At 55.2% G+C, this 15,203-nt stretch overlaps 1 protein-coding gene and 1 non-coding gene across 3 annotated transcripts; one reads left to right on the plus strand and one right to left on the minus strand.

The window, feature by feature from the left end:
- Positions 1-27: 27 nt before the first annotated feature.
- On the minus strand, positions 28-13,746 carry TMEM259 (transmembrane protein 259). 2 transcript variants are annotated; one of them, XM_087768945.1, is made up of 11 exons: positions 13,321-13,746; positions 10,771-11,037; positions 10,337-10,451; positions 8,013-8,123; positions 6,560-6,682; positions 6,115-6,215; positions 5,129-5,186; positions 4,733-4,816; positions 4,042-4,174; positions 3,524-3,623; positions 28-2,652 (listed from the first exon to the last, which is right to left on the minus strand). In XM_087768945.1, the coding sequence occupies exons 1-11, from the start codon at positions 13,552-13,554 to the stop codon at positions 1,804-1,806; spliced, it is 2,175 nt and encodes a 724-aa protein (XP_087625071.1). In that variant the 5' UTR covers positions 13,555-13,746; the 3' UTR covers positions 28-1,803. The 2 variants fall into 2 exon arrangements, with proteins under 2 accessions (XP_087625071.1, XP_087625070.1); XM_087768944.1 differs by having other exon boundaries at positions 10,283-10,451.
- Positions 13,747-14,508: 762 nt separating this feature from the next.
- LOC148054317 (U6 spliceosomal RNA) lies at positions 14,509-14,615 on the plus strand. Its single transcript, XR_015707402.1, has one exon. It is a non-coding gene; the product is annotated as a U6 spliceosomal RNA (small nuclear RNA).
- Positions 14,616-15,203: the final 588 nt, after the last annotated feature.

A 15,203-nucleotide genomic window follows, 5' to 3' on the forward strand; every position in this document is an offset into this window, starting at 1 on the left:
CCTTCCCCTCCCACCCACCCTCTCCTCTTAAAAGCCTACGATTATTCCTTGCGCTCCGGCCCGTCCACACCGGAGGCGGGGAGCCCGTTGCCCACCAGGCCCCTTCCCGGGAAGGCTGGCTGCAGAAGGGTCTGACGAGCTGGTCACGAGCAGGCTGCCCCCTCCCCAGAGCGGCACCCAGGGCTCCTCGGGGCAAAAAGAAAAAAAAAAAAAAAAGGGGGGGCTACCTGGGTGGGAAATGCAGAGAAAGTGAAGCAGGGGGGGGGTCTGAGCCCCACGGTGCTGACAGGGAAGCCCCTTCCCGGTGGGAGCACCCAAATGCACACAAGAGCCCCCCACGGACGCTGCCCAGCTGTGGGGAGACGAGGCCGATCTCGGGGACGCGCCTGCAGCCCCCAGCTCCCCCCAAAGAGCAGAGTGCCCCAGGCGCCGCCTCCCAGCGCCGCCCTTTCCCACCACCTTTCTCCCCGAGCTCCTCTCAGCCCTACAGACACGACGCGCTCCTCGCTCCGCTCCACCGACAAGCATAAACCCTGGCTGGGTCCGGCCCTCGGGGGCAGCGGTCCCCGGCCCAGCCCCCCAGCTGCACCGCAGAGGGGCCGGGTACAGCCAGCCTCACCTCCGCTGCCAGGGAAAGGAGGGAAAATTAGCTGAAATGTCGTGGCTTTAGTGTTTTGGTTCTCTGCTAAACCATCTCATGCACCAGCTCAGCCAGCGACCAGCCGATCTCTCCGCGGGGATGGGGCTGATCTTAAATGCAAACGTGTCCCACTGGGGGGACAAGGCACTGAGAAGCAAACTACATCACCCACAGCAGCAAGTGCCGAAAGCAGAGTCGCAGAGACAGAGCTGCTGTCCCCCTCGTCCCACACGTCGCCACAGACACCGAGGCTACAGCTCAGCTCCCAGCAGATATTCCTGGAGCCCATCTGCCTCTGCCAGGAGCTCCCGCCTTATGCTGGCCACGTACGCCTCAGAGAGGCCAAATTCCCAAAGCCCCCGCGGGGTCGCCGGCAGCAGAAGGGACGTCGCTTCTCCAGGGCTGACCAGCACAAGAATCCACCCCGCTGCTCCCAAGCCGAGCCCAATGCCTCTCTCCTGGGATGGAAGCTCTAACCTGGACATGGCAGCTTCTACCCCCCAAACCCACCGACCGAGGGAAGTTCAAGGACAGAAAAAATGGGACCGAACTGGAGTTTCTGCTTTGGTTATTGCCCAGCTTTGCCCTGTTGTGAGCAGATCTAGTGCCTGAGGAAGGTCTTAAGCTCCTCTTCCCCTTAAGGAGAAGGAAAGTTTACCAGGTTTCTCCTCTGCCTTCTGGGGCTCTCCCAAGGATGTCGGAAAACACCCTCCCTGTTCACATGCAGCCGCTATTCTAACCCGAAAGCTGCCACGCACACGCAGGCGGTCTGTGACAAACCAGCTCACACTTGTGAACAGCACCTGGACCGCAAACGTGACCGCAGCAGGCAAAGCTTGGCCAAGGAAAAGCCGGGGCACGGAGCCGACTGCAGGGCTCGAGCAGGCAGCCGGCTCGCCCGCAGCACGAGGCCCCCGAGCCTCGCAGGCTAGGGGACCAGCGCCTCGTCCCTCCCTCCCGGCAGTCCCACGCACATCAGCCTCTCGCACCCAAGCGCACACGTGCTTTTCCCAGGGGAGTTCACTGCAGCACCTTTTCTCTGTCCCAGCTGCTCTGCCTCTGCTAAGAGGAATTCATGGGTTAAGGATGATGGTGAAGTGAGAAATAGTAACAAACGAAATCCAAATGCCTTCCCGGCAGTCCAGAATTACAGTAACGGGGACTCAAGACAGGCTCCTCGAGTCTGGCTCCGAGCAAGGTTTGGAGCTAGGTGCACTATCCGCTGGTGCTGGGCACGGGCCGCTTTCCCCCCAGTCCCCAAGAGCACGACCCGAACATCTGTCCTGATCAGCGTCCTCCACAAAGGCCAGAGGGGTCTCTGCCACGCTGCTGTTTGCAATGCAGTTCTTGCCACTAGGCTTTGCTTGGCTGTCCGAGCCCTCGACAGCCTCAGTCTGCTCAGGAAGGGAAGGGCCGGGGACGCAGGCCCCCTCCTCCTGCAGCGGGACGAGGGGCGCAGCTGGTGCCGCCTCTGCGGCGGGGGGAACATCTGCCGCAGCCACCACAGATGTTGAAGTGACTTCGATGGTGATGGAGCCCATGGCCGTCTCCGGGTGGTCGCTGCTGACCCTGATGCGGGCAACCAGACTGGAGGCAGCGGCAGCATCCTGAGGGCTCCCGTTGGCCACGGCGTCGTGCACCACGTTCGGCTCCAGGAGGGTAGCGCTCAGGTCGGAGAGAAACGAGGCCTCCGTAACGATGGCGGCCGTCTCAGCTACCCAGTTCAGATCGCTGCCAACAGAAGCCGCTGTGGCAGCGGCGATGACGCTGGAGGCCTCGCTGGGAGTGAGGGCCGCCGGGCCGCTGCTCTCCCCAGGGGGTCCAGCGGGCAGGTGGGGTCGGCGGCTCCCCACGTCAACGGGCGCAGCTGTAGTGTTGTTGTTGAGGTTGTCTTGCAGCGTCGTCTGAGTCCCCTGGCCCACCTGCTGGTTCTGCAACAGCATCTCCTGGATCCTGATCTGCTGGAGAATGGCTGGCAGCTCATAGTGATGGAAGAAGTAAATCATCGAATGCTGGAGAAGGCAAAGGGAAAGGAGTCACTCCCGGGGCCCGAGCTGCGTGCCCAGACATACCTTAGGAAACTGTGCTTTCCTCTCGCTGTAAAGACAGCGACTGCAGAATTTGCTGCTCTGATAGCCAAGCAGTTATCTGAAATTTTGGAAAGATTTATCCCTTCTACTACGAATCCTGAAAGCTGCTTTTATAGCTTCTCTCTGAAGACAGGCAATGGAGTACAACCCCCCCTCCCCTTTCAAGGGCTGAGAACAAGAAGGGAAAAGGCATTTCTCTGGCCCGTCCTCAGTTCCCTGTCTCCATCCTGCAGCAGAGAAAGGGGTCAGGTCAACAGCCAGAGACACAGAAAAGGTCTGCTTGAACCAGGATACTGGAGACATCAGTTTGGAGCTGGTCTTGCCAGCATGGTCACTGCACAGACCTGACCAGCTCCTCAGCCTCTGCGTGGGAGATCCTCAGTGGGATTTCTTCCAGAAAGATGGGACAGAAATCCTTCCCCAACACCTTCCAAAACTCACTTGACATCAGCCTACTGCCAGTCACGTGGCTGGATTTGAGCCAGCAACCAAAAACTCCTGCTGTTCGATAGCTGCCTTCTGCTGTTCCATTTCCAAACCAGGGATTATTTCAATCTCCCATATAAATAAAGATTGCTACTCAAACTCAACTTGACAAGAAGCTTGATAAAAACCAACTGCAGTTGATTTCCTTCACTTTTTAACAGCACAGGCAGCGTGAGCAACCAGCAACGTAACAGTTTAAGTCGCAGGCAGCCAGACCCCTCCGAGGCGGGCAGAATGGCCAGGACTGAATTCACTGCCCGCATGCGGCTGGCTGCACCGAGGTGCAGCAGAAGTGGCAGCTGCTCACCTGGATGAAGAGCCACGAGGTGACGAGAGCCAGGCTGCTGTACTGCCCGTTGAACCGATAGTGGTAAGCATAGAAGGCAAAGTGGTACAGATAGAAGAACCTGGACAGAAAGGCAATAACTATCAGGATACGTCAACAGACAGGACAAATGTGAGCTTCTTTCTACTCCTAACTCCATTCTGAGCTGGGCACTTTGCACAGGGTGGTGCAGACTCCCATTAACAGGTAATTAGAATTGCCTCACTACGAACAGGTCTTCAACGGGGCGAAGCAAAGGGCAGGCAAAGGACTGAGGCGATTCTTGAGGCCCAGGCATGAGACCCACAGTGGAAGTGACGGCGCTTTGGACCCTACAACAGGCAGGGCAGCTCCCAAGGAGACGTGGAGAAGCTCTCTGGAGTGGAAGCCCTCTTGCCTGGGAGGGCTGGAAAAGGACCTGAAGCAGCCTTCTCCCACCAGGAAGGGGACACGCAGCGAGAACACGCAGTACGGGAATAAGGTCCTGGGTCAGCTCTTACCTGAGCCAATGCCTCTTGCTCGTATTGGTGTGGCAACAGATAGCATCGTACTGGTCAGCCAGCCACACGATAAGGATGATGTAAAACGCAGTCGTGGTGTCATTGAAGAACTCTGACATAATGGCCTCCATACCTACGGGACAGAGGGTGGCTGACATCAGCACGCCGCAGCGCACAGACGCCAGATCGGCAAGGGCTTCCCGAAGGGGCACGTGACGGAATCCTCTGTCACAGCCAGAGCTGGGGCTGTGTGAGCACAGCAGAGACTGCGGCAGGATAAATCGGTTCTGTTTAAAGCGGCAGCTAAGGGCAAACGTGTTTCACTGCTGACCACAGCCACGACAGGCCAGAGGATCGGCTGGCTGCAGACAGCGCAGATTTCCGGTTTTTTTTTTTTTGTTTGCTTTTTAAATTCAAATTGTGCTAATGTATCGTGGTCACAGGACGCGTGAATCTGAAATGAACTAAAGTGACAGACAAAGCTTCAGTTTATGCGATTCCCAAATAAACCGCTTTTCCAGGGGACCCAGAAGGCCAATGCAGCTCACTGTGCCACCAAATTCCAGAGCCTTCCGCCTTGTGAGGAGCGGACACACTAACCACCTGCCGCTGCCAGAACAGGGAATTACACTTTCTGCAGATCCCAAAGGGACTTGCCGTACGTACACAAGAAGTGAGCTAACGTCCTTACCTACTAGAGCCAGAATGACGGTGAGGAGGGGAGCTGCAGGGAACGCGATTGTCATGTTCATTTCCAGCATCTGCAACAGGTCAACTGCAAGAAGGAAAACGCCGTATAACACAAAGCAGACGTGGGGCCACGGAACCCTCCACCCCCACGCTGCTCCCCGTTCAGAGCACCGCGACGTGCAGTGAAGTCCACGCTCCCCAGCCCACCGGCCCCGATACTTGTCGGGAGACAGAACAGCTCTCGCAAGCACGGCGACGGGGGCATGGCGGGGATACACTCCCTGCGCAGCTACATGCAGGACCCTTCTAAATGACGACAGTCAAGAGTATATACACGATACGCTGTGCTGGAGCAGGCAGTGCCCAGTACACCCTAAGCCCCTTAGAAAATCCTTACCAATGAAGACAAAGATCTGATGGTGCGAGTAGCGCAACAGCATCGAAACGGAGAGAGTCTGAAATAGGAGAACAGAAGCCAGCGTTAGAGCCGCGCAGGTCCAGGGAGCCACTGTCAGAATTGCACTAGGGCAGGGGCCTGGACAGGCAAGCTCGGACTTGCAACGTTGCACAGCGTGCTGTGCGTATCCCATGTTTGTTAGTTTGAGCTATGCAGACCCATTTCCCACAGAGTAATTAGGACTTCACAAACAGCAATTAATCTTTGTATTACTGCAGTGAAATAGACAGTAAGTTACTTGTTTGTAAAGAGACCGATTCTGAATATTTGAGCAGGGGACAAACCAAACAGCAGCAGCAGAGCTGGAACTAGGGTTCCTTCCCATCCTACATCTATGCTCCTCCCAGCAGCTCATGATGCCTCCGACAACGGTCACCTCGCACTCATTTCCTCCTCTCTCACTGGCCACAATACTGTTGTGCAAGGAGCCGCATCAGCAGACGGTCAGACACAAAGGGAGACGGTCACCCAAGACTATGAACCCAGGCTTAGTTATCACTTGGGATCTTGTCTAATGCTCATCTGTAATCACCTCACACGTAATCGCAGGAGACTCTCTTCTATCTTGATCGCTTCTGGCAAATTAGTTAGACCTGTTCTTAAAAGTCTCAGAGGACAAACTTCTGCACCCCATGCCTTGGCACCCTGAGTGTTTAACTACACTTAGAGACTCTTGAACCCGAGTCTCCCTTTTGACAAAACCCCTGTTATTTCACTCTATTTCAGCTCCTCTGTTTGGTTCACTTCTAGGACTTTAAGAATCCACATTAAAAAAAAAAAAAATAAAAAAAACAGAGTAGAACCTCGTACTCCACCAGCTTAGCTTTAAAAGCAGATGAGGGCTCAGGCCTGTACTGTAACATCAAACACAGGCTGACCAGCACCGGGCTCAGAGTGCAGGCAACGCCTGGCTCCTGTCGACTTACAAATATCACCATGATGACAAAGGCTGCCAGATACGAAGTCCTAGCCATCCACATGCTGACAAAGCGATAGTGCTCCCCAGACACCACGTTGCGAAGGAAACCTGAAAAAAAAGCCACAAGCTCAGTGTGACTAACCCACAAACGGAGAACAAACTTCCAGTGCCTTCTAAAGAAATAGGATTTAAAGCAAATCTATGGCAACACCTCCTCATGGCAGCACTCTTATTGTCATGCAGTGCAACAAGGCAGCAGGAAATCACGTTTGCAGATATCTCTCCCCTCCTGCTCATTTCATTTTGTCCTTGACAATAACATCCCTACATAACACAGGGAACTGCTCCCTGCATAGAGATTTATCAATAGCCAGAAGACGATATTCATGCATCCATCATAAAAACATCAGCTGCTCTGCACAGCTGCTGAAAGCGATTCCTCCAAGCCTTACCTTTGTTTTCTTCATTTTCAGCTAAAGCTTTGACACTTGACATCAGGATGTCATCATAACCCAGGAACTCATCCAGCAATAGGCGACTGAACCTGTCCCCGAAGCACTGATCCCTCGTAGGATCTAGAGAGAAGACAAAAAACCCATTCAGGTCGCTCATACCCTAAGCCACAGAGGCGGCAAGGCAAGCACGGAGTCTTCTCATCACTCAGAAGGACGCATTTGCCAGCAGACCTGCGTCTGCTCTCGGACCTTTGGCGGTATAACTAAATTGGGCAGGACTGGGAGGGAAAATGTCACACCCTGACAAATCCAGCCACGCTGTCAAAATGCTAACGTCAATCAGGCCTTAAGAATTACATCAGGGCTGTCATACTCTCTGTTGGCACAGACATAAAGGGAGTCTGCCTTCTAGGCTTGGACTATCTCCCTAGGCTCACCCCAGCTAATGGCCCAGAGAAACACGTTCTGGTAAGACTCAGAGGGCCAGGCCGGGACTTTTCAGCCATCCACTGGCCTCAGCACGGCGCTGCTGGGGCCCGCATCCCCCCCCCCCGTCCTCCTGCACTGGAGGACACGCGAATGCCTCCCCGCAGCTCTGGGCACTAACGAAGGCTGTTCAATTCCATCTCCTGAGGCTGGTACTGCATTCTACTGTACAAACACTGATCAGCTTGTAAAAATAACCCAAACCTAAACAAAACAGAAACATGAACACAAATATTTTTTCAGTAAATGACTAGGAAACTTACGAAGGAATTTGGCTGAATTGGAAAACGCAGGTCAGCAAATAGACATTTAACAGGGAAACTGCCCACTACCTGTACGGGATCACTGCTTAATACTCCAGCCCAGCTGTACTTCAGTTTGATTAGGAACAAGTAATGAGCTCCAGCCTGATTGCTGCACTACAGCTCATTACAGATCAATTATGATCACAGGCATGAGAAAGTTTGAGACCATATTTCTGACTTGGACACGTTTTAACAGAGCAAATGCCAGGAAAAGAGCACGTTGTTCCAGGAAAGCGGTCTGCTGGTGCTAACAGGGGCACAGAAGTACGTTGAGACAGTGCCAAGCAGATCTGCTCGGCATCGTCCCTGACACATGTACCACTGCTCTCGCCAGTGGGCTCTAACATTACGCTGCTGCTGCTCCACACTGAGCCTAGATCTTCAGTGCCACGAGGCTCTTCCTTCCCCCACAAGAAAACTGCTGGACATAACATTAGGGCTCACAGAAACAGGCTCCACCATTTCAGACTGCTCCTCTTGGAAAGGTATGACCTACTAAAGCAATAAAGACTCCATAAAGAAGCTCTCCTACGCGGAAAATGAGCGCCATCAACTGTTATAAATAGTTTCCACAAGACTAAAGAGAAAACGCATGCGTAGGTACCTCTGCAGAGCACTTACCCACCCCTGCACCAGAGTGGGCTGGCTCCCTCACTCACCCAAAGTCACCACCATGACGGGGATGCTGAGGCGCTGGCGAGTGCTCTGGGACAGGCGCAAAAACCCGTACTCCAACGAGTACTCCACAATGTACTCCTCCTGCGGCCACACTGCAAGAGAGGGTGGGAAGGGAGACTCAACAGCAGGGCTTGCAAACAATTACCAAGAAGAAATAGCACCTCCGGACTCCCTCCCTCCCACCACGCTCTGGAAAAGAGAATCAGTTGCAAACACAGGCTCCAGGCTTCCTTCAACCAACTTAAAACAAATCAATACGAATTCTTTGAAATTGCAGCACGTTCCCTTGACACCAGCCCTTAATGTGAAACTTCTGGGAAAGCTTCAGGGCAGTGGCTCTAAGCTCTGTCGAGCGCTCTCCGGAATCTGCCCGCATCTTTGCCTGGCGAGCCCTAGGCCACTTGTTCTTGCTCTGTTCAATTTCAGCCTTCTACCTTGTTTAGGAAACAGCAGGAAAATACACTTTACACCTGCTGAACACCAAGCAAACGCTCCATGGGGCAAAAGCACTGCACTTCTCAGGAGACAGAGGTCACTGCTGCAATTACAAATCTCAAAACTAAAGGCAGGAGCAATTACGGCTTTCCAAAAAAATGTTGGTGCCTGAAGTTTGCTTGATTTTTTTTTTTTTTGTTAAGAAAGGTTCAGAATAGATGCTTTTTGCTACCTTGTCTCTGAAAGGACAAAACCTCCTGCTTAAGGCAGAGCCAAGCAATTTAATCCCTGATCTTTCAAACTGTCACAGCGTATCTTGCAGAGGCGAGGGGAGGCAGCTGTCAGGCATCGCACAACAAGACAGCAAAAACGTTAAACAGATACAATAACTTCGAAGAAGTGTCCCGGCCTCCTCTGACTTACAGCGACACGTCACCGACAGAAATGCCCACTTTACTCCCCCCCACTTCTTGGGCAGCACACACAGGCTGGTGTGTTTGTTTCCTCTTCTGTTTCCATTATAAAACAGTTGTAAGCTCAAATGGAAATAAAGTGTTTAAATATTAACAAAAGAATTACTTCCTTTGTATCATAAAACATTTCTCCATGGTAAAATACTCTGTCTAAACATAAAATTTGGTGTACTTACAGCACAAGAAACCTGGAAAAATGATAAAAACAGGTTTTTGGGACCCATGTGAAAGGATGACTTTTTAAACTATGTTAGGAAGCAGCCCAGTTCTCTCTCCCACCACGTTGCTGGATCACTTCCAACCAGGTGTTCAGAAAATCGAGGCACAGCCCATCAGTGCATACAGCGCTGTACATCGTGACTCTCTTACAGAAATTAGGCAACTATTAATAAAGGTATTGCACAAAAAATATTTACTGCTCTCTAGTCTTATGTGACTGAACGATCTTAAATTCAGGACTAACAAGTTCTGGATCAGCATCAAGCAAAACCACTGCAAGACCAAGGGAACAGTGCCATTGCAGTGTCCAGTCTCACAATCCTGCACAGCTACAACACCCAGTACTTCTGAAGAGCAAAGAATTCCAGTCTTTCTAGGGATGAAAGTATAGGTGAAAAAGGGAAATTAAGTAAGAATCCAATTGCCACGTTTCTATTTTAACATCCATCTTTTTCAATGGATTTCCTCCCCTAACCACTAGAAACAGAAGTTTTCCAACACTGGAATTCCATTTGAAATAATACAAAGCCACTAAATCTCCCTCTAGAGTTTATGAGACATTAGCAGCTTAAGGCGTGCTGGAACAAGGGGAGGGATAAAGCAGGATGATATCCTCAACGACGCAGAGCAGCAATGCTGTGTCTTGCAATCCACTAGAACTTGCTCATTGGTTTTCAGGATTAATTAGCTATTCCAGGTACTGGTGTTGACTCAGGGGCCCAAAATACAGCGCAAACCCCGTTAATACAAGGAGGAACGTGTGCCGTCAGTGGGAACCCTGCAGATCTCAAGAGGAGAGCGAGCTGCTCAGAAGAGGGAGGTTCACATTCATCCGAGAGATCTGGCACCGATCACTGCAGAAACACGATGCCAGAGCAAGAGGCTCCAGCAAATTTTATAGCCCAGACAGCCCCCAACTCCCAGCCTCCCTCCAGCCGAAGGGAAGATCTTGCTGTGGATCCAGTGTTAGTATTGACAAGATTAACCACAGGTGAATGCATCAGGGAAGACATTTAAGGTTACTATGCACGTGCCCAGAGAAGCCAGAAGGAATGAGACGTGCGGGGAAGATGCACGGGGCAGGGGAAGGAGAGAGCATGGATAGCAGTGTAAGTTGTCTTTACCTGCTCTGGCTAGCATCTCAAACTCGGACACAGTCTCCCTCAGAGGCTGCATACCTTTAGTGGCTGCTTCACTAAACGAGAACTCCTGGCTTTCGTTGTGGGTCAGCGCCTCAGTGCTGCTCACCCGGGATGGCTTGAGGAACACCTTGGGCTCGATATCCAGCTCAAACTGTTGGAAAATCGTGGCAGGGAAACTCATGTTAGCAGTCACTTCAGTTCCCGTCTTCTGTGCTCCCTCTGTGCCCCCGGCAAAGGCCTCCACCACCAAAAGCAGGACAGAAGAGGCCACTTTCTCCGGCTTTACTTTCTATCTTAAACCATCAACGGCTAACGTGGAGATTTGGGAAAAGCCAAGGAACACACTCTGCTTCCAGGTGACCGAGGGATCACAGAGGGACAGCGGCATACTTAAGATTCTAACAAACCACTTCTCCCCCAACCGACACCCAGGTTCCCATCTCCTGCGTACACAAGGAACACGTCTTTACCTTGATAGAGCTGTTTTCAAACATATCCACAGTCATTTCCTCTTCTTCCTCCTCCTCTTCCTCAGCTGTGGGCTCAACTACCATTCCTGGGAACTTCTCAACACCACAGAATTGGAGGAAGATGGGGGCTCGGCTCGAGTTGCGCTGTATTTCCACCCGCAAGATGCCATCGCGCGGCCATTTCTCACGCACATGCTCCAAGCAGTTAATGGGCGAGCGGGAGAAGGCGATGTGAATGTAAGCCAGGATGAAGAGCACAAAGAGAGCCTACACACAGCAAGAAACAAAGCAGAGACCATCAGCCCAACCAACCTCGGCCTGTTTACAGGCTCCCCAGTTTTAACCATCTCTTCTTTGCCCATAAAGACACTGGGTTAATTTGGACAAATGGATCTGCAAGTGGACAAGATCGTTCATGCTTTCCAACCCCAGTCGTCTCTGCATCAACAATAAAGCAGCCCAGAATCAGGCAATTTCAGCGCTACGGTATCAACAGGGGAACACAGCAGAGACAGCAGCAAGAACAAGCTCCTCCTGCTCACACGACCAGAGCTGCCCCCGATACCTGTGCAACGCACGCGTCCTGCTGAAAGCGCAGGTCACGCACAGGCCCCAGCGCCGTGTAAGGTCCTGCAAACCACACCGTCCCCAAAGCCACTGCACCGCAGGCAAACCGATCAAACACAGCACCAACGTGTGATGAGGCTCCAAAGCACGTTGAAAGAAACAGAAAGGCATCCGTGGCTTTCAACCATTCCCTCCTCAGCACAAAGCGTGTCCCGTTGAAGCCCGGAGCAGACTGCCCAACTTTACAAAGGCAGAATAAAGCAAAGCTCTACAAACACGACCCACCACAAGAGCGGGACAACACAAACCCACAGCAGAACCGCCAGCTCCGCGTTCAGATCTGCCACTCGCTGCCGAGAGGTACGGGCTCTGCCACAGCGGCAGTCGAGCTGGCCTGCCGAGGCTGGGCTGGCGGAGCACCCCCCCCTTGCCCTGGCTCAATCCAAGGAACAGCCACGAAGTCACAGCAAAACAAAGTGGACTAATAAAGTTTGCTCCCTATAGTGAAGGTAGCAAATCTAGCACGACGTTACCCAACGCCATCCAAAGTTCACAGCTGAAAGCTCTGAGAAACGCTGGTACAGTAAGCAGTACAGCTGAGTTGCAAACACTCGCTTTCCAATGGCATTAAGATGCCCATTCCTAATTAAGCTAGCTGTCCTCACTCCATTTCGTTCTTGACCTGTTTGCTATGAATAAACGGACTGGTAAACATCACATCTGCAGAGGAGCTGCATAGGAAGACGCTAGGGAAGGTAAATCAGAAACACCTCCCTCCTTGCCGGAGGAGCCACGACGAAGCCGGCAGAACCACGAGCGGTTTCAGGACCCCGTGAACAGCAGTGCACGGGACCACGGTCTCTGACTTCGCCTCCTACCAGTGCCCTGCGCCCAGAGCCGAGAGCAGGCTGAAGTCTGGCTGACTCCTAACCCCGCGGGCGGGAGCAGGCTGTTCTCTGCAGATGGCCTGCGAACACTCTTAATTCCTCGGGAGCGCTTTGATCAGAAGCGGACAGCAGCAAGAACCGCTACCAGCTGGACCACTCGCTTTGCCTGACAGCCTCGCCGTTAGCACCATCCCCGTTCCAGTCTCCCTGTCTGCCTGAATCCAGTTATACAACAGCGAAAAAACCCAGAGATGTTAAAACCTTAAACATTTCTTGGGAGGGGAGAAAATGTATATGTGCAGTGTAAGACAAGTTGTCCTAAATGTTTTCTTGCTTTAACCGGCTGAATTTTAGAAACTCAGAGCAGAAGGGCGCTGCAGTCACCTGGCAAGCTCCTCTCCCCCTTCCCCTTACTCTAATTTCCCACACTGGTGCTGGGGAGAAGCGTCAGCGTGCGCCCTGGAAGCCAGGGTGCAGGGTTTAACCTACGGGCAGTTCACCCCGTGGACACCGCCAGGCCCCTCTGCGGGTCTCCAACCCTGCACCCACATCAAGAAAGCAGGTGGGTTTTTACCCTGTTACGCAGAGGTGTGACACTGTGCAGGCACAGCTGCGGGTGCCGACTGCTAAAAAGAAATGGGGTTAAAATGGGGTTGTGCATTAATCGCTTCCGGAAAAGACAAGACTCCAGCAAAACTCCAACAATCAAATATCTCACGTATGCAATGTACCCAAAAAGAGGGATTGCTTGGCAACAGAAACCTTTCACTCCCACGCCCCTGGACCTGACCCACACCGGCCTGGCTGCCCAGCAAGCTGGCTCAGTGATTGCCTTTTTATTCCCAGATCTGGTACCAGAGCTCTGGCAGTGTGGGGACCACTGCAGATCGTTACAACTATTCACATCTTTCTCGCAGCAGAGAGGCCCGCGGGAGCTCGGTGGGCAGCTTGGAGTACGTGGCCCAAACACAGGCTGTGACCTAGCAGAACCAAGCTTTTTTGTGTTTATAAGGAAATTTATGCCTTAGTGCCCGACTGCAGGCTAGCGAGAGGAACGTCCACTCCTCCCCATGAACCCCCGCAAGCCGCCCCTCACCTTGAGGAGGACGAAGAACTCGAAGACACGGCGGAAGGAGGGTGGGAAGAGGCGAGCGTAGGTCACTGCCATCTTGAAGAAGAGCGCGTGGAAGAGGCGATCGCGCACATTGATCAAGGGGTTCTGGTTGAGGTTGGGATTGCGGACGCCCCGGTTGTTGCCCCCGGCAGCCCCGCCGCCCCCGTTGTTGTTGGCCGGGTGGTGGTTGTTGGCGTTGGGCTGGTTCTCGGACATCCTGAGGCCTGCGGCCGGGAGCCCGGCAGCCGAAGGGCGCTGGCGGCGCTGACCTAGGCCGGAGGAGCCGTTCCTCCTCCGCAGAGCGGGCTCGGGGCTCGGCGGCCGCTCCGCAGGGCTCCGCGGGGCGAGAGTCAAGCGCTGCCTCGGACGGGCCGGGGAGAGGCCCCGCGCCGGGAGCTGCTCGGCGCCGGACAGGCGCTGCCCCCGCCCCGCTCTCCTCAGGGGCCGCCGCCCCGGCCTCCTGCGCGCAGACGCCTCCCGAGCGGAGGGCGGGTCAGGCCCGGCGGGGCTCGGGCCAGGCTCCGGGGCTCAGCGGGCCGCTGCCTCGGCGGGGCCCGGGAGCGGCGCGGCCCGAGCAGGCCCAGCGGGGACGCGGCTCCTGGGCCGGCCCCGCGGCCATGGGGGGTCCGTCACCGGGGCGGCCCGGCGAGCACCGGGCGCCTCGGCTCGCCTCGGCTCGGCGCTCCTGGCGCGGCGCGGAGCGGTGCGGTGCGGTGCGGTGCGGTGCAGAGCAGAGCAGAGCAGAGCAGAGCAGAGCAGAGCAGAGCAGAGCAGAGCGGCCCGGTCCCGTCCCGTCCCGTCCCGTCCCCTCAGCGCCCCGCCGCCATCTTCCTCCGCCGGCACGGACGACGGCGGCAACGCGCCTGCGCGAGCGCCGCCGGGGAACTCTGGGACGGTGGAGGACAAGCGCCGGCCCCGCCCCGCCCCGCCCCGGGATGCAAAGTAGGAGCCCTCCCGCCATGCACCGCGCGCAGCCGCCGCTCCGCGCGGCCGCGGAAAGGCCAAAATTTCGACAAAAAGGGGGATTTCGAGTAGAGAAAGGGGTGCGCATCGCTTGCAGGTGTGACCCCGTGAGGAAAGGCGCGGGAATCCGAGCGCGACGCACTCGCCATATCCGGCAGATTATGAATTGAGGGAGGTTCAAATAGCGGTGGGGGCAGGGCACGGTTCGTGCTCGCTTCGGCAGCACATATACTAAAATTGGAACGATACAGAGAAGATTAGCATGGCCCCTGCGCAAGGATGACACGCAAATTCGTGAAGCGTTCCATATTTTTGGGACCCGCCCGCACCCCCCACCCCGCGGGGCCCCATTTTTCGGCCCCCGCTCCCTGCCGAGGAATCCCCCCGATGGCGGGGACCCCCCGCAGCGCGGCCCCCGGAGCTGCGGCGCGCACCGGGCCCGGCAGAGCCCCGGGGGAAGGTCCGTGCCCTCCTGCCAGAGGCGAGGGGTCCCGGGGCCAGGGGGGAGCCGGGCACCCCGAAACCTTTGTGCCCCCGGCCCGGGGGGCTCAGCCCAGCCCCGCTCAGGTCCCCCGAGGGGGTGAGACCCCTGCCCCGCGCTGGGGCACCCCGCAGGGGGAGAAGGCGCAGAGGAAGGAGCCCCAGGGCGGGCGGCGCGCAGGGACCCCTGCCCAGCCCGCTGCCCGCCCAGCCCTGCCCGCTGCCCGCCCAGCCCTGCCCGGGCACCATCCGGGGCGAGGAAGACCCTGGCTGACCTTCGGCCACTCTGCGAGGCTGCAGCGGTGCGAGGGCGACCCAGCCCCGGGGGTGCCACGGGGGTTTATTTCATTGCTTTCTTACAGCAGGCTCTGCTCTGGCAGAGGGGTCCCAGGGCCCCCCCAGCACCCGGGCAGGACCCCCGC

This window comes from Nipponia nippon, unplaced genomic scaffold, assembly GCF_047370975.1.
Source record: "Nipponia nippon isolate SJK-2023a ecotype South Korea unplaced genomic scaffold, ASM4737097v1 scaffold_31, whole genome shotgun sequence".
NCBI classification, from domain to species: Eukaryota; Metazoa; Chordata; class Aves; order Pelecaniformes; family Threskiornithidae; genus Nipponia; species Nipponia nippon.